General features: G+C 43.5%; 2 protein-coding genes across 7 annotated transcripts in view; one reads left to right on the forward strand and one right to left on the reverse strand.

The window, feature by feature from the left end:
* The window catches only part of LOC145438243 (peroxisomal multifunctional enzyme type 2-like), a 364670-nt gene extending 346517 nt beyond the window's left edge, over window positions 1-18153 (reverse strand). Inside the window, exon 1 of the mRNA XM_080315627.1 lies at window positions 18138-18153. The gene's annotated coding sequence lies outside the window, so the exon portion shown is untranslated. The remainder of the gene's footprint in view (window positions 1-18137) is intronic.
* The window catches only part of LOC145438239 (uncharacterized), a 49570-nt gene continuing 31985 nt past the window's right edge, over window positions 1559-19143 (forward strand). For 2 of the 6 annotated variants that reach the window (XM_080315615.1, XM_080315617.1), the window contains exons 1-7: window positions 1559-3132; window positions 3212-3387; window positions 5993-6174; window positions 6323-6543; window positions 6605-6851; window positions 7493-7619; window positions 12059-12190. In XM_080315615.1, the coding sequence (XP_080171741.1) occupies window positions 2553-3132; window positions 3212-3387; window positions 5993-6174; window positions 6323-6543; window positions 6605-6851; window positions 7493-7619; window positions 12059-12190 (1665 nt within the window). In that variant the 5' untranslated portion in view covers window positions 1559-2552. The remainder of the gene's footprint in view (window positions 3133-3211; window positions 3388-5992; window positions 6175-6322; window positions 6544-6604; window positions 6852-7492; window positions 7620-12058; window positions 12191-19143) is intronic. The other 4 variants (XM_080315618.1, XM_080315616.1, XM_080315619.1 and 1 more) reach the window with 4 other exon arrangements.

Here is a 19143-nt window from a genome sequence, read left to right on the forward strand (position 1 = left end):
TAGGCTACTCTAAAGTTTGAAATGCGGCTCCGACATCCAAAAAGGTTGGGAACCACTGCCCACTTGTATGGATGCTAGACGACTCGCGGATTGCCGTCGAAATACCGGTGTTCATAGTTTTGGTCCAGCATACTTGAGAGCGCAATCCGTTATCGTGTAGGTCTTGCCGAAAATGTGGTAGTCCGACGAGGACGCGCTTTCGATTCCGAAATTACTTTTATTATATGATATATACACAACAGTGGCGCTCATATCCTTCTGAGACTTTGATTCCGAAGGAAAAATGATGGAAAATAGATATTGTATAGGCCTACATGTTCTACTTGGAATTGGGTAGAAAGTTGCGGCGTTGTTGCTTCAATTTAATCATCGTTTTAATAAATGTTTTATCGAATCAGTAAACCACTATCTTGCCTTTAGGCCCAGGTGGGTGTCTGATCTCAAATAGCCTATACTAGCCTACTCCAAGTCGTTTCGACACCTTCCTATCTTTTCATCATATCGCAGTCTTGTGGTGTTTTGAAATGATGAAATTTTAATAATAAACTGAACGAAATTGCGAAATTATTAAACTGTAGGATAGTGTCGAAACGACTTGGAATAGTAGACACCCACCTTGGCATGCATGGTGGATGCCAACGCTGACTACTTTGACCACCTCTGATTCTAAGTAAGATTGCTCGTTGTGACATTGTGGCATCGGTTGATTGTGGCGGTTCAAGGCTCGGCCAGATCAAACCATTTACGATGACTTAAGTAAACTTCGAAATCAGAGACCTCACCCACCTGACTTAGGCGATGTAAAAAAGGAGGAATAGGCTACTCACTAAATGTAAGGAAAAAAGAAGATAATATAAAAGGACAGGCGACAAAAAGAGATGGCATGTGTCGGAAGGAGAGATCGATATCTCAGATCTTGGTCCGGTAAATTAGAAGGATATAGCTAGTATTGATTCAGGTATTGTCTGTATTTCGACTTTAATGTGGACTTGTTCGATGACTGTCGAGTAGCCAGCGAGATACTGCTCCACATCACAGGTCTGGTATATTTGATAGAGCGATGATCTTTTTGTCGACCATATGGTAGACGTGGACGCGCGTGTATTGAACTAGTACATTATGCGCTGTTGACACCGAGGTAAAGAAGTCATTGAAGTTTTTGGGGCCTCAAAGGTCGTATCTGATTCCTATCCGACACTGAATCTTGTGTTTGCGTTTTGTGTAATATTGTTATTGCTGTTTGTTACATATGTATTTCAGCTGCATGGAAATAAAGTGTCTCTCTTACTCGGACCATGGAAATTTACAGCGTACGCTGTATATTGCTATGCTCGGATCAATGATATATATATGTATATATATGATATATGTATATTGTATATATATCATTGGCTCGGACAGAGCGATTTCGCGTTGTGGCAAAATTCTACCACTAGGCGACAGTCATGTGGCGTTACCGTTTCTGCCTTCTTCATATCTTCGACTCGCTGCATCGAGTAAGCTAACGAATGGGTGATGGCGAATACTGACATGAGACTATTGATGCGCCTTGAGACTGCTTTCGTTTTGTCTGGCATCCGGGAATGTGGTAGGTATTAATGGCAGGCTTACCATGCATTAGTGCAACTGCCGCAAGCGAGGTTTCCGCGATCTAGAAGTGTGCCGTACCCGAATTCATGTCTTGGAGAAATGTCAGTTTCAATGCTGTGTTAGTGCAGTCGGTCGCAGTGTGTAGAGATCTGGTAGACAGGTTTTAATTGTATAGAGTAACAGCCGACATTAGGACATCATATCAGTTGAGTGAATGTGTAACACGTGTGGATTTGAATAGAAAATGACCGGTATTTTTCTGATCCGCAGTGTAGGCTATATATTGCTACCAATTTGGTCATTGATTGAACGTTGACTTTAACATATATTTTGATCATATGGTACGCTCGATGGATGGTTTTGATTTTTTTCTCCAATATCCACGGCATCTCATAAGTTAATAATATGTCTTTCATAAGCTACTCAGGTATTACAGTCAGTTCTATCATGTATAGACTGATCGATATTGCTTACTGTTGTTGATTTGATACGAATATCAAGAATATTGTTGAATCCGTGTTCACAATGCATAACGTCATTTATCTGACTGGTTCTTCAAGTTCAATTGGTACTTGTGACACATTGTTTGACCATGATTTAATTTGTTGATGTGTGTTTTTCCTACAACAGTGTGAAGTTGAGAAGGGGAATTAGTTGGATTACACAAAGAAACTTAGCAGATATATTGTCAGTGAACCATTATAGTAATAGTTTGATATACTATTGACACACGCTGAAGTTTCACCTAATTCACTTCTTTTTTTCCATACTGTCACAGTTATGTATTATGGGAATGTAAAAGTCATGGCAGATCACCGTCTCCTGCATTTGGCAGCAAGTGCCTACTACAACAGTGCCCGCTTTTATTGCACTGTCTTCATCATTGGATGCGAATCTGCTCAATAACAGTAGCAGGTTATCATCGAACTGCAGCTCAACGAACGTTAGCATAAGCTTTTCTTATGCGCTCCTGGGCGCCATTGTGCTGCGTTTCACCACACACAGACAAAATGGCCAAAAATAACAGCATCAAATCATTAGAAACTGGCGAGAAAACCAACGAAATCGATTCGGCGATTATTACCGCGAGAAAAACCGTGCAAATCCCACCCGGAGCAAATGGCGCAAATCCAAATCCCACCCAGCAAATCGTACACGAAGCCATGGATAATATTCTAAGTCAAATAAACGGCAATCATATTGTGGGCTCCGATAATGGGCATCACAAATTCAACGGGCAAACCGAACACACTGAGCTCAGTTCAAATGATGGCAAGAAGTCTGACGACTCGTCGTCAGTCGATGCAAAAGAAGTTAATATAAGCAACACGGCAGTTCAGGAGTCTGCTGTCAACTGTTCAGACGATGTAAAATCGATTGAAACGAGTGAAATTTCGGCACCCGTCAAGAATAACGGAACCACTGATGCAAAAGAAGACAAGTCTGTCCACAGTAATATATCGGGATCTAATAAAACAGACAATTCGGAACATGGCGATAATGATAAAGCGACGGAAAATGACACTGTGCTGAAATTGCCAGGTTAGTGTTGGTCTTGTTAATGATTGAAGTCAGCAAGGCATTTAGGCTGTCAGGCATTATATATGATTCTTATTTTCAGCAAAACAAGATATGACAGATGTAAATTCTGCAAATTATGAGGACCAAGCTATAGCGCAATCTCCCGATATGCGATTCCTCAAATTCGACATCGAAATGGGCCGCGGCAGTTTTAAAACTGTCTATAAAGGCCTTGATACCGACACTGGCGTCGCTGTTGCTTGGTGTGAGTTGCAGGTGGGCAATGACATTTTTCATTCGTAGCATTGGTGATTCGAGCCGAAGGTATTTAGCGTCTGTAGATTCTAAGCAGAAGACCATCTTGATTGCCATGTCACAGTGAGATGTAATCATTTCATGTTTAGCTCTTAGCTGAAAGAATTGTTTTGGAAGATTTCGCTGATCTACTGCTCAAATGTTGAATAAATAAGATACAGTGTGTATTGGTGTCAACTCAACTCCATGATTTAAGTCCTTGGTTTCGATATTGATCCTAAGGGCAAATCTTTACACTTGTGAACCCTTGCCCTATTTTACATGATTTCTGCCATTGGAAAGCAGATATGATTCATTTCCTGTTAATTAGAAAGAGAGTGTGCTAACCATGGTTTTAGCGACTGGCAGATGGCAGCTAATACCACATGGTATGCATGTGCTGTGCATGACAGACTTTCCCCCGTCCATTTGCCGGTCAATTCCGAATGAGTGCTCTGCTAACAGTGCATCGAAAAAGGTATTTGAATGCATTTATGTGCACCGAATAATAAATTTAATAACCGAAATGTGTGTGTATTTTGTGGTTAGCTCTGTATATTTGCTTTCTTCCATACATAACCGAATGTAGTGGCTTTTATTATACTTTTATCATGGTGTGGTGGGACCAAATTACTATAGAAGCCGATACAGTTGCCTGCCCCCGCCCACTAAAAGCAAATGTGTATTTACCTGCATTATATCATTTCCAAATGTTATGATGTCAGTAAATCAGATTTCTGCAATGACAGGTCTGGAATGTTCCATAAGTTTGCAAACACTGAAATGAGCTTAGTTATGATATCCTGAAATTGTCATGAACCAAACTCTGTCAGTAAGGATTTTAATGCAATATTGCTGCTTTTGGACTCTCTACTGGTGCGTGGCAATCCAACACACATTGAAATTGTGCATTGTCAGTGTTTGATTTACCAATTGTGTAAACCCTTGAAAAAAAGTAATTCTAGTTTTCTGTGGTAGCGAATTGCAGAGAATATTCCTTTAGATCGGTCACACAAATTCTTGCAAGTGTATATCCGGGGCCTATGATACTAAGTATCGTAGGCCCCGGTATATCATAGTCAGACTGTCGGAAATTCCAAACACAATAACAGCAACAATTGTTAAATCCCGCAACGCTCAGCTTTAAAAGTCCTTGGATATACTATTTCACTATCAGAAGAGCATCTCTGAGAATCATAACAATTCCTGGCATAGTTTGTTCAAGTGCACTGCATGTTGACGGCTGAAATCGCCAGGAGCGTTGACGATTGCGAAGTTTGAGAATGCTCCATACATAAATTAATCGCAGACACGAAAAGGCTTAGCGCAATGTACGCATGAGCCGTATCGCTACGCGCTTTAATCGCTTGTCACACAAATCTTCGTTGCGATCTCGCGCTACTGATTTTGTTGACAAAACGGGAAGAGGCGTGTTGCGGGTGTTGGTCGAGAAGAAACGGGCTTGGTTTAAGCCACACGCGCTGTTTTGCTGCGAAGTTGTTCCGCCGCGCTCCGCGTAACGGCTAGGTTTTCGAGCGCAAAATCGTGCGGAAAATTCCCGGACGAGGCCGTTCTCGATCACGAACTGGCGCGCGTGGCTTTATTTGTGTTGCGTCCGATTTTATCACGATTATTTGTTGGAACATCGCGGAAAAGCTTGTTTTCTAAAACGCGATTCGGTCCGCGTCGAGATTTCTCGGCCTTGTTCAATGGCTGTATCGCGATGCCCTTTACGCGCTGATCGTTGCTATAATTACGGCCCGTCGCGCAAAATGCAAATGTATACAAAATGTTAGGATCGGGACATTGCCACCGCCCCGGGCTGTCTTTGAACGCGCGCTAGTGAACGGATCGGATGACGAAGCCCTACCACGTTGATCCTGTTTGACACTGGTTGCGTCACAAAAACGCCCAGTCGCTTTCGTAATCACGTATTTCACTGGAAGGTGAAAACCGCAAATTTTATTTCCAACGTGTAGGCGAGTTTTCGCCGTCGAATCGTATTCGCGTCCAGTAATAATTCTAGGTTTTCCGAAATTGCGTGGCCTGATCCGAAATCGCAAATTCGTGACCATTCCAAAACCGCTTCAAACGGAAGTCTGAAGAATGATAGCGTATTTGCGAAAAGTAGATTTGGTCGCGTGGTTGTAGAGGTTTGTAGCTCCGAAATGACGGAGCGCGTCTTGTCGACTAACGCATAACGACTGACGACGTTGCGATTTTCGAAAATAAACTCTGTTACAGTGATACCGCGTCCGAATCTTGATATGATTTCACGCGTAAAGGTGGCGATAACAGCAAACATACCCCAAACTACTTTCAACCAAATCAATAGTATAAGAATTACGTAGGTTTGCCTTAAAACTGTTACTAAATAATTTAAAATAGAGTAAAAAAGTACTTGTTCTAGGCCTAGTTTCGGCAGAAAAACTGAATTAAAAGCGGAGTAGGCTAAACCGCTGTAGTCAGTAGTGCAAGGAGACGATCTTCTGCAGCTTATCCAAATCCAATCTTTGCCGTGTCACAGCGGCGCGTTTTTGAACCCTCGTCTTTAGCGCCGGGCCTAAAACAACCTTCCCGCTTACAGACCAGCAAGAGCAAGCTGTCGAGGGCCGACCGTTCGCGTTTCCGCGAGGAGGCCGAGATGCTGAAAGGCCTGCAGCACCCCAACATCGTGCGCTTCTACGACTCGTGGGACTACACCAACCCGCGTCTCAAGAAGTGCATCGTGCTGGTCACGGAGCTGATGACCTCGGGCACGCTGAAAACGTAATTGGATCGTGCTGGTTTTTCGACACTAATACATCCGTAGTTGAACAGTCTTAAATTAAAATTTGAATTAGAACATAGCAACATTTCGCATTGCATTTGAATTGGATTACCGTCATTTCGGTCTATTTACATCCGCCGTTTTCAGGTACATCCGTCGCCTGAAGGCTCTCAAGCCGAAGGTGCTGCGCAACTGGTGCCGGCAGATACTGAAGGGTCTGCACTTTCTGCACACGCGCAACCCGCCGATCATACACAGGGACTTGAAGTGCGATAACATCTTCATCACCGGGCCCACCGGATCGGTGAAAATCGGCGATCTGGGCCTGGCGACGCTGAAAAGCACTTCGTTCGCGAAAAGCGTGATCGGTAAGCCAGTTTCATTGTACTTTTTTGCAATTTTGTTTCATCATTATGAAATATTTTATAGGCACGCCCGAGTTTATGGCTCCGGAGATCTACGAGGAGCACTACGACGAGAGCGTGGACGTTTACGCGTTCGGGATGTGCATGCTGGAGATGACGACCGGCGAGTACCCGTACTCGGAGTGTAAGAACGCGGCGCAGATTTTCAAGAAGGTCACGCAGGGCGTGCCACCCGCCAATTTTAACAAGGTTCAGTCGGACGAGATCAAGTACATCATCTCGAGGTGTATAAGCCGCGACCGCACGCAGAGGTTAGTAGATTGGGGTCTGCGTGCATTTGCTTTTAACGGATTTGGGATCGTGTATTGATAATGGCCTGACGACACAACGACGCCTGGGAGACAATGCGATTTTCGCAGCCTATTGTGTTATAATATTGCTAATTACGGGCGACGACCTGGCTGCTTGTTAACGCGCGAATCGGGTCGACATTCCGCCGATTTGGTAGTCCAAAGATTCGTTTCGTGATGCGCGTGGAATCGAACCGGTCGTTATTGAAACGCGTCCGGCATACTGACCATATGCAGCTAGCCAATGGTCCTTCATAGCACTAAGAATTGGTTGTTTGCAATTTCTGCATTTGTGTCTGTTATACGGTGCCTGTGTGTTGTAATACGCATACCTTTGACAACCTGGCGTATATGCGACTCCTAATACTCGTACAACGGTTCATTCTTCTTCGGCAAAACTAGGCCTGGATTACTCACTTTTCTACTTGCTTCGAAATCACTCATTCAACATGATTGTGGTATGAGTAGAAATTGACGAATGTACTTCTACTGAGCGCCGACGACCACTATTTTGACCGCGTACGCACCGCGCTGTGCTCGAATTCGGGCTCGAGTCTGGTTGCGTTCGATGAAGTAATTCACGACGCTTCACTTTGCGGCAGGTTCACCGTGCAGGAGCTGCTGCAGGTTCCGTTTTTCAGCGAGACTTCCGGCTTCAAAGTCGAGCTCGTGTCCGAGGACAAGAAGGCCGAGAACACCGAGGAGCAGCCCGACGACGCTGGCAAAGAGGTGTTTGATTTGCTTTTGTTTTCGATGGGTATATCTGTAGTGTTGTTTTTCACATAGACCCTTCCTGTTAGTTTGGCGACAGTTTTCTAGTTTTGGCTTTGTCCAGCGCGAGGCCACTCGACGTGCTTGAAAATACTTAGACTTGTTGGACGCGTTCTCGGACACAAATAATTCCCGCGATAAATATCCCGTTCGTAAATATTATCTGATATCTCGCCGTTCGGGATTTGTCACAATAGCTAGCCACGGAACAAGGGCCGGGTCGTTGCTTTTGTGACGTCGTTACGACTAAAAACTTTTACCAGTACCAAATGTACCTAATGAACTACATATTTCCACGAGTAGTTGGTGTCAGTAATTTTGACGTGTCTTACAAACCGCTACTTTTGTAAGCGAGTAGAAATTTACGGCGTTACCTGTAACTTTTTACGTGAGTAGAATTCTGACCACTTTGGCAGCCTCTGTTCGCCGGCTGCGTCTTGAGTTCGTAATATTTGTTATCAAATGACGTCGTGACTATTCTTCGCTGTGGTATAGTGTTTGGATAGTTATCACGTGAGTGACGTAGGCTTCTTGAACTCGCCTATTTAGTTATCGCGGGCTAATTGTTCTCTTTGAAATGATGTAGTTAAACTAGGGTCGCTCATTTGCTTACAATTGTATTCGTAAATCCTCGGGCTCAGTATATTTTTGACCAGACGAGTATGTTACTGAAATGCTTGGAAACGTATAAGCCGCAGCTGTCAGGTCGCTCATTTACTTACAAATGTACTCGAAAAGCTCTAGGTCGCCGTAAATTTTCGGCTACGAGAGTATATCATGGAATTGGTTCGAAACAGAACCTCGTGAGAGGCGCTGCTGCGTAGGACTGTTTTACGAAGTATTTTACAGCCAAGCGTCAATCAATGGTCGCATAGATATGTCTGTCGCGTCATATGATGTCTTAGTCACGGATCGTTATTACTCACGGCTGGCGTAAGGAAGTTTTGCCTGCGCGCGGTCGCTGGTTCAATATTTTTGTTTGCAGACCTGTGGTCTGGCTATTCATGGGCTTGCGGTCGTTACACGCTGAGCCCGCTGGTAAAAGGCTGGCTCGTGTTTTGACGGCTTGCTTTATAGTGTGATGATCAAGGGTCGGTGTTGTGTCGACTATCGATTGACGCGGTTTGTTAGGCTCGGCGCGCTGAAACGCTGTTGTGCTGCGCAAAGTCGAAATACAGTGTTTTCGGTGTGGATTGAGACCGCAAAAGCCCCATACATTTTATGAAAAACGCATCGTGGAATCGAATTTGTGTGGGATTTGCGAGATTTGCAAGGCACACGGATAAGTACCCTGAGATTTAACAGCGGGTGCAACGTTGTTTGCCAGGCTGATCCTTCTTTTAGGCTAAGCAGTGTCGTTTCCCTGTAATTATCAGCGTGCGGTTTGGTGCAGCGGTCACGATAGCCTTCTTTAATTTTAGATTTCGCGTCTCTGAACTAATGACGTCATGTTGGTAACAAAGCTTATGCTCACTGTCACGTCCAATAATTTCATCATATCAAAGCACCATAAGATTGCGGTAAAATGAAAAAAATAGAAATCTTTGAAACGACTTGGGGTAGTCTTACAATTAAAATCAAACACCCACCCCTGCCTAGAAGACGTAGTTTGGTTTAGAGGGATACACACAGACTTGGACAACTAGAAAATTTTCAGCTTTTCTGAATTAGATTAGAATTAGAATTAGAGCTCCACAGTTTTTTTCAAATTAGATTAGAATTAGAATTAGAGCTGCACAGTTTTTCCAAATTAGATTAGAATTAGAATTAGAGCTACACAGCTTTTTTCAAATTAGATTAGAATTAGAATTAAAGCTACTAAGTTTTTTCCAGATTAGATTAGAATTGGAATTAGAGCTATACTTGGTTCGCGAAAACTTGGAAATTGAATGAAATTGTATATGGGAAATGAATACAGCAAAATGCAGTTCACATCAAATCACAGTGCGTGGTGCAAAAGGCCGTGAGGCGATAAGCGCCACATATTTTTGTTTAATAAGAAACAACAACAGTGCATTTCCATAAACATGAGAATGGTTAACTTCTGTACACCAAGCTTGGCTCCATTTCTACTATACTTTAATAAAATATTACTTCTTTTATGGTAACCGTGGGCATCGCCCATGTTAGTCAGCATGGCGATGAACTAACGTAAAGTTTTAGAAACTAGAATGTTGTTCGCAGACTAAAAGCTACTCTAGCAGGCTATATTCGTCATAATATCTACTATGACTGCACGCTGTAAGTAAGGCGATGGCGGCTTGGCACTGGATTTCCCTGCGCAAGCGGGATATTCTTTTTAACTCACTGCAATAGTGCAATATGCCTCGGACAAAGAGGCATTTTCAGGAAAACAATAATTAGATTAGAACTAGAATTAGAGAATACGGACATTTCACAAATTAGATTAGAATAAGAATTAGAGCGTAAGAACATTTCACAAATTAGATTAGATTAGAATTAGAATTAGAGCATGGAAGCATTTCACAAATTAGATTAGAATTAGATTACTGGCATTTCGCTCTAATTTAGTGAAATTAGACAACTAGAATTATCGAAGTCTGCATACACAATGAATGAAAAGTAACTGAAGGTAACAAAGACACCAAAGTGATTGAAACATATTGAAAAGTAAAACTAAAATGTCGAAGTATGACAAAACAACGATAATCTTGCCTAATTGCGCTGAAAATGTCGCACCGGGCTCACGACAGCTACAATGCTAATATGGACGCGATTTAAATTTTTACCAGTGTATGTTGACAGTGAATTACAGGTGTCACCATTTCCTGATCGCTTACCATGTAATCTCCGGCTACTCTCGCATGCCATGATGTAAACGACCTAGTTTCCAGTGTGGTAGTCTTCTCTGAAAGCCGATGTGTGAAAAATACGCTGTCGCGCCATAAGTGATCGCTGTATTTACATTCTCGAACAGGAATTCACGAACCACATCGGTCCTTTATCCGTCACGCGTCACGTGATTCATTAAGTCGCGCCGTATTGGGAGCCGTTTGAAAACTGCGAGATTGAATCGCGCCTGGCGGTTTCAATTACCTTCACGGCGGTAGGGTGATGACGTAACGCTTCCAGCGCCAATTGGCTTCGAGGTGCTTGATGGGATTGGCGACAGAATGGCCTTTGAATGATAGTAGCCCAGCCTGTGCGTGTGATTGGAGTTGATTGATTCCATTTTTTGGTACCAAAATCGCCAGGATTTCAATACGAAATTGATCATTGATTGATGACAATGTACGATGCATGATGGCTAATTGTCTGCCCCTCAAACCCGTAAAAATGCATCAATCGTGCGTTTCGTAGATTAGTAAATTGATAATTTTCAATGTCGGATACGATGCTCATCGAGCCCGCCCGCTTTACTAAACTGCTTGGTTGTTGGAGTGTTGCTGTTTTCGGAACGATTTTAGCCTGAAAAAAACCTTCCTGTAATTGGCCCTTCACGAGGCTCTGAGAATGCGAAAAATAGTTTAACCCCGATAATTATGGATGCGCAGATCTTCTGCGTCTGGCTCGATAAAATTGAGACCCGGATGTTTCCGTCTCCGAACTGTTTATCCTGGTCCGAAAAAGCCCCGCTGTTCAATGTTCATGTTCCCGGATTAACCAACTCCTATCTTCGTTAATTCTCGCGATTACGAACCCGGCAATATGCTGTAATTTAGGATTACATATTACGCCGTACATCGCAGAGTCGCAATTAGGCATCGAGCTAGTTATTAGGAGCCTTCAAAGTCACCGAATCGATAAGCGCTTTCATAAGCGTCGTGTCGTGCTTCCGAAGAACTTGCCGGATTCCAGTCCGGTTAAATATGCGGCGCATCTCCGGTGTATATTGTAGTTTAAATCAATCGCGTTGGAAAGTTTGAAAGCACTGCAAAAGGAAATAGTGTATTACGCCGATTTCTACTATACCAATACTATGTACTATATGCAAGTCAGATAGACGGCTCATTCTGGTACAAAATTTCGTTTTCACACACATCCATTCAAATGGACGAAAACGGGCCATATACACCAATTCTTATGCCGATACATCTGTTGGTAGAACGTAATCTAAACCCACTCAACCCCTAGGATATATCTCCGTAATGTTTGTCGTATTAGACTCGTTTTTCAACCATTAGAGTAGACGCGAAAGCAGAATTTAGCACCAGAAAGTGCGGAAGACCTGATTTGCACCCTGTGCTGTGCTGGGAATTTGGTAATACGCCTATTCTCCACCGATGTATTAAAGTGCGTGTTTGGCACGGCGTTCAGCCGCACTTGCGTCATTATGGAACGTCCTGCCTGTCATCTCCGCTGTATGGATGCACACAGCGCTTATTTCATACGTGGAATGATTGTGTAAGTTACCCAAGTTGCATTTTTCGTTGCAGAAAAACATCATGCTTCGCCTGATAGTGGACGACTCCTTCAAACGCAGCGAAAAACAACGGCCGGAAACGGTAGAGCTGGAATTCTCGTTCGACATCAACAAGGACATACCCGTCGATGTCGCCAAGGAATTCGTACGTATACTTACCGAAATCTCAATGTTTGACGGGCTCACAGCGTAATCTAATGCGGGTTGATCGCACCGTCTCGAGGACATTATCATTCTTCTTTGTGTACTGGAGTTACTGAATATGTGCTTATTAATTCTCGCGAGACTTGGCGTTTTGCGTAATTCGCTTATTAATGCTTTACCGTTGCTGTGACTGCTAGCCGACGCGTGTTTGTCTTCTGTTTACGCTGCTGTATCAATTGCTCTGCTTTCAATGAATCCGCTGCTGTTGTTTGGGAGGGGCTCAAAGATTTTTCAGTCTCAATTCCGGTTTTTGAAGCCGCACCCGGCAGTGACGCTCTGGTGTGCTAGTTTAGGAAGTTTGGAAGTTGGAGTATACTGCACGGTTTCGCGGAAACCGCAATCGCAGACGCTGCGAAAATTTCATATCCGATCAAATCCGGTTCGCTCTCGCCTTTCAAGGGCAGAGTTACAATGCCGAGTATGTCGGTTTACATCGCAACATGCTCCATGAGTCATTAGCCTCCTGGAATTGTTACTATTTTCTGTGAGATTATTTCCAGAGCTTCTTTGGGATACAGAACTTCTAATATACAACTGAACAGCTTATTCATGTTAAAATAAACCCCAATATTTGGTGATGCTATTGTTGATATACAATGTTCTTTCCAATTCTCTACTAGTTTCTGGCAATTACCTCAGAAGAAAATATTCGGGTAACTGGTTTATTTCAATATGGATATGTTATTCTGTTCGAGATTATTTGCCTTTGATATCCTGCCTGTTTATGATTTTGAATAGGCCCTTTTACATAGCAACTTGCAGCCCATGTCGTCAGCCTCTCCAAGACGTGTTACTATTTTATGGGAGATTATTTGCGTTTGGTATCCCCCCTTATGTTTATTCACTATTCAGGTTACTCATATCGTCCAAAACGCTTAGTTATCTGGCAGTAAGGTAGCGCGGCGCCGCGTCTCTATTAGTAGCGTGTATGATTTGCTAAGTTGTGGCAGATTAATGTGTCTGGATTTATGTGATAAGGCCATACACGCAATAAAACGAAGTTTGAAGATACCGCCAGACTCCTGCGAACACTGCGCTACCTCGCGTTTTCGTCGCGTCACCCACCTAGCGATTGATGGCCCGAGTTTGCGCCTCGCTTCGTATCGATTGCGCGAGCCCGTTTCTCGTAAGTGGCGTTGCCGGGCGCGGTTACTGCGCAGCCTAATCCGGGAGTCTGGAATAATAAATCGTAAAGTGCTTCATCGCCATTTGTGAATCGATTCATGTTCAACATCGCGTTGGCGGGTGTTCATCGATTTCCGTGCCGATAACTCACAGCGCTGGCGGTTTTCCGCTACCCCGGAGTGTTTACGTTCGGCAGGCGCGGTATCACGGTGTCAAAAGTTTGCGGTGCGCACTTTTTTTTAGTATGTTACAACGCCGCCTCGTTACGATGTCACTTACACGACACAATTGTAAATCAAGGCGTTCATCTTTTAATGATGATAATTGATGCTGATTTGTGTGTTGCACTGTGTATTTGTGTTGCTTTTTTATTATTTCGTAGACATTGGTCGACTCTGAAAGTTTGAGTATCGAATGAAATGTCGTCTCTGCCGATCGGATGTGTGAATTTAATAATTATTTCCATTTCAAGTCCAAGTCTTTGTCCGTATTTGTCCAAATCCTTGTCCGCGTTTGATACGGTATGCTTTTTCGCGGTCTTCAAGTCCGGTAATGGGTGAAAATCCACTCAAAAGCCACAAGAAAATTGTGAGTTATCAGAAATTCCATCTTGTGAGACCAAATTCAGCACAAAAAATCGGATCCTAATTCTGCAATAATCTTTCAATTCCTTTTTTCAAATTTAATCTCTACAGTCATTTCGTTCTATGTATCCGTGCGGGAACTCGTCGGACGAACGGTATAGCTGGTAGAGTGGTGGTATCGCTTTCTTTGTCGCTTTTCCGGGAAATCTTTGGTTTCGTGAGTTACGAGTTGATCTCGGTCCGAAATTTGTTGTCGATTCGATTTGGAATTTGAACCACTTACGTTTTGAACGCTGCGAGTTTCGCTATTCTTTGTCCGTTAGCTTCGTACGCGTAGCTGCCGATGCGGCGTGAAATAACTTTTACCGAATCTATAAGTGAGACGGAGTCGAAAAAGCATCGCCTATCAGAATTGACATCTATTTAATTTCAGTGGTGTAATTAGACTAATTAAAGCGAAATGTCGGTAATGTAATTCTAATCAAATTTGTGGAATGTTATTATGCTGTGATTTTCATTTTAATATAATTTTTGACTGGCGAAAAGATCCATCATGGTGTAAAGACGTTTGTCATACTCATGCCTACGAGAATGGATGGACTCTTACTTCATATGAAATGAAATGAACGTGGATGTTTATTGCATTATTTAATTTCTAAGTTTTTGGCGAATTCCGCAATTCTAATTCTAGTACGATTTAGAACAAAAAACTGTGTAGCTATGATTCTAATTTAATTTGGAAAAGCTAAAAATTTTCCGGTTGCCCACTCTGTCACCGATGTATCGGCCGTCGGCTTGCACGCGTATATCGGCAAAAGTCATAATTTGGACAACGGCCGTTTGCGGTTCCTGAGGCTCGTAGGCGCACACTTAACTTCCTCCTATCAGTGCTGTCGGCTAAGGCCGGTCACAAATATTCTGCAACTCGGATTCCGCGGGTCCGGTATGTCTATGATAATGATTCGCAATCCGATGCTTTCTAGTAGCGAAAATATACGCCATTCGCATGAAAATATAGTTTCGATACTTCCTGCTTGCCGTGGACGCTGGTTACCCTGAAACCCGGTTGTTCATAACTCGGCGTCCGAAACATGCTTTAAAAAGCTACGCACGTTAATTGAAACTATAGTTCTGTGAATTGGTTAGAGATCGCGCTGTGAAATGGTGATGGTCAGGAAATCCAAAATTGTTTTCTGTGACGTGTAACCGGCATTACTTCGCTTCTGGCCGTAAAACAGACGCGTCTTTCAACTTTCCCGGGCCATTGTTAACTGTTATGGGGACTTGTCAAGTGCTACTAGAAAGCCAGAAATTAGATAAGAATTTAAATTCGAGCATAAGAAAATATTACAATTTCGATTAGAGATTGCCGGCATCTCGCTATAATGAATCTACCTAGACAACGAATTGTCAAGTTGAAGTCCGCGCCCAGGTACCGGATTTTGCCTAGCTCTGCCACGTCCGCTAATAACCCCGTTTGATAAAAGTGATCGAAAACCCGAGTTCATATCCGGTTTATCTGGTCCGAGGTTCAAATCCACACTGCGTATCGCGCGCAGTCCCGCATCAAGTTTGCGGTTCTTGAGGCTTCTTGAGGCGGGGGACGGTAGCTCTAGCGACATTGCGCAACGCCGCGTCTCCCATTGAGCTTTGTAACCGTGAGTCAACCCGGCAACTGGCGTCGAATGTATCCATGTGACCTGTTCAAAAGGCCCGTGTGTGTTTGCGCTGTTACGTCTTGAGGTTTCATCGCGCGGGCGTGGCGGCCTGTTCCGGTATTCCGACTGTTTTACGGCGAGGTAGCGCGGTGTTGAATACACAGCGCTTGACACCGGACTGTTGAAATTACACGAGTTCTGGTCAGCGCGAGAACACAAAAGAATTCGGGTGGCATTGTGGGAATAGCGTCACGGACGATGATGTATCGTTGTAAGCGCTTTACGGCGGTGTGGTTAAATGTGAGACTTGAATGTGAAGTCGCCTTGCGATGATTGTACCAATAATTTTAGTCAATATCCCCCATCCCCTTCATCTATTACTAATTCGCATAGCTGTCTCGATGTCGTTTTCGACATTTTTGCAGCGATGCGTGACATGAAAACTGACCTTTTTGATGTAGATGGGTCATTGAAGTGTTGATAGTTTAAACATGTCCGGTTACATGTTGGTTTTGAATGCAAAGTTGCAGTTGGATGATTGCATCAATTGATTCATCTTCAATATTTCTTCTCGCCCTTCAGGAATTATTAGTAATTCGCATATTCTTGTTTCAATGCCGTTTTGGACGTTTTCGCAACGATGCGTTACATCGTACTGTTCTATGTAATGCAGATGGGTCACTGAATCCTTTTGCTGGTCGCTTAAATCGAACTGGTTGAATGTAAAGTTGTAGTTTGGCGATTGTTTCAATTACTTTAGTTCAATATTCCCAACCCTTCACCCTTGTCGCGATCTTATTTTAGACGTTTTCGCAGTAATACGTTACATCGAACCTGTCGATTTTGCTGTAGACGGGTCGCCGAATTCCTGCTAATAGTCTTAAATCTCTTCCTGCCCGACAGCCTGTGATAAACGATGAGAAAACTTGATGGATGAGACGCCGTTATTATTAGTAAATACCCACGTGTGACTACGTAACCGCGTTGCGCAATAGTCCGTTAGATGTGAGCACGACAACATCCGTCTGCAACTAGTCTACTCTTTGGCGTTTCATGCTAATCGAAGCGAATTACCTCTGTTGCATCCGATTGTGCCGAATTCACATATTGTATCCCGTTGCGTTCGCGTAATCGTGTAGCGGTTTCGTAGGATATGCATTAGGCGATAATTATGGGATACGTACGCGGAATTCGCGTATATGATTCGAAACTGATGAATGATTAATCGCTGTGTGCGCTGCATAATCGCAGGGGCCAGTTTTGTGGGCGGTAAGATGTGTAATGCCCATATCATGCAGATTTGGACAATTAGATAATTCTAGTTGTATAATTATACCAATTTGAGCGAATTACCAGCAATATAATTCTACTCTAATTCGTGAAATGCTGATATCAACATGTAGCGGAGAGCTACGCGTGTTAGTGCAACCGACATTTTCCTGCAGTCGTGATCGACAAACAGCATTTTCTCAAAACGCAATAACATTTTTAAGTGATCGAAAAATACCGCATCATATTTAATGCGGTGTATAGCTGATATCGTCATAAAAGATCCATATTTTGATATGAAATGCAAAATATAAAGCACCTATGTACGGTCGGAGCTGCACCCAGGGACATCGTACAGCGCGGTGGTTTGTACGATGTCGCTTTGCACGGTCTCAGCTTACGTCTGCACGGTAGCCCAAGTCGCCCTATCCTATGAATTATTTATCCAGACTTCACCATATATCCGCCAGAGTAGCTTGATGATTTAATTGCGGAGTAAAGCCGCGGCTACTGGCTCAACCACAGGAAGGATTCTTCGTGGAAACTTGAGTTCACGATCCGTGACGCTTATGTGTGACGTCACAAAGCCGAGAGTATGCGACATGCGTCGTCTTTTTGTTCGCAGCGGTCTTGCGATTCATTCGATCGCCCTATATATCACGGATTATTTGTGTATCGGCAGTAAGAGTGTGTGTAATTGGCGGGTTATATTTAGGCCGCTGAAGGGGCGCATGAATGCTGTGTAAAGTAGGCGCACTTACGGCGCAGGCGCACTTGAATTCCCAACGATTTGTTGTCCTGGACAAGGATGCCAGCCGGAATTGAGAACGATCCTAGCTTCGCGATCCTTTTTACGCCGTTGTAGGGATTGTGTTGATATCAATTGTGACGTGATTGAATAATTGATGGCGTTGCGATTTCGTGAGGATTTACTACACATTGTCTCGTAATTCGATTACTAGTTCCGTGTATCGTTTTACATCCTGCTTTGATAACGGCTCGCCGTATCAATACCGTGCGGGGCGGTTAAAACCGGTCGCTTGTGGAGGAATTCCATTCCTACGCGCTGTGTTTATGATGCGGATCGGCATTGACGGGCAATTCCCGACGCTAAAGTCGTGGTTACAAGTCAATTTCCATGTTCCTGCGTTGGGTATAACGTATAGCGCATGCAAACAAACACTGTTTTCGAAGAGTGATGAAGAGGCAGATTGAAAGAGCTCGGTAAAGCTGAAATCTGGTGCTGTGCTACCTTAATACAACCAAATGCTGCAATGGCAATGTGTTACGGGGCAGAGATGAGCGACCACTGCAATCTGAGAATAAAGTATTATCTAATTAATATCCGACTCCGATCTGGTTTCAAGAATTTTTCTATTTCCAAAACTCAGTTTCAAACTGGAAAATACCAAAAACGCTTAGACGGGATGGAAACTACATTGAATTTCAAATCCGTAGTGTGTCCGTGAATGCACTGCTTTTTGTCTTAGAGGTATATATCTGTGGCTAAGTCATAGTTTATGACAGATAGACGCTCTAGTCCTCTCTAGACCCATCAAATGTTGGCAAACGAATTTCAAATCCAGTCCTAACTTCTGAAAATATCTGCTCCAAATCCTGTCCAACTGGAATCGATTAGGGTCCGTTGAATTTTCACACTTCAGACCCCGCACCCTCGTTAAATCCTTCCCGATAAATCAGCCAAGGGATGTGGGTACGATATTTCGTTATATGTAGTGTAGGGATCTGATTGAGATGCGTAAACCCGCCTGACCTCCGTGTTGTCAGGTACTGTCACTTAGACGCGCCATTATATGATTTATGCACGCAATCCGCGTAAACTTAAGTGCGTTTAATTTGTATTATGTTGTCATTTCCGTTTGTCCGACTGCGAAATGACGCTGCCTATTTGCAAATTTTCTCACAAGCTGCGCTCCTTCAGGCAGCTTATTCCGTGTCCAAGCATCCCAGTTTTCACGAGTCGGTTGTGAACCCGGATATTTGTTCCGTCTGTAAATTCGAGATCCGCATCCGCAGATATCGTGTATACTGTTTGAAATCGCGCCCTCGATCATTACGTAATTAGACAATGACGCCTTGGGGAGGTGTTGAGATTGGCCGCTAATTATATCCTGCGACAGGCTTGATGCGTTGCGGAAACGCGGAGGAGATGGCCGTTGCGAAACGCGGTTAAGAGTACGAAATTGAATAGTATATTCATATTGAAATGAACCCGAATATTTTCGGCTGACACTCGT

This window comes from Botryllus schlosseri, chromosome 4 (assembly GCF_051294905.1).
Source record: "Botryllus schlosseri isolate E-star chromosome 4, Bs_hap1, whole genome shotgun sequence".
Classification (NCBI taxonomy): Eukaryota; Metazoa; Chordata; class Ascidiacea; order Stolidobranchia; family Styelidae; genus Botryllus; species Botryllus schlosseri.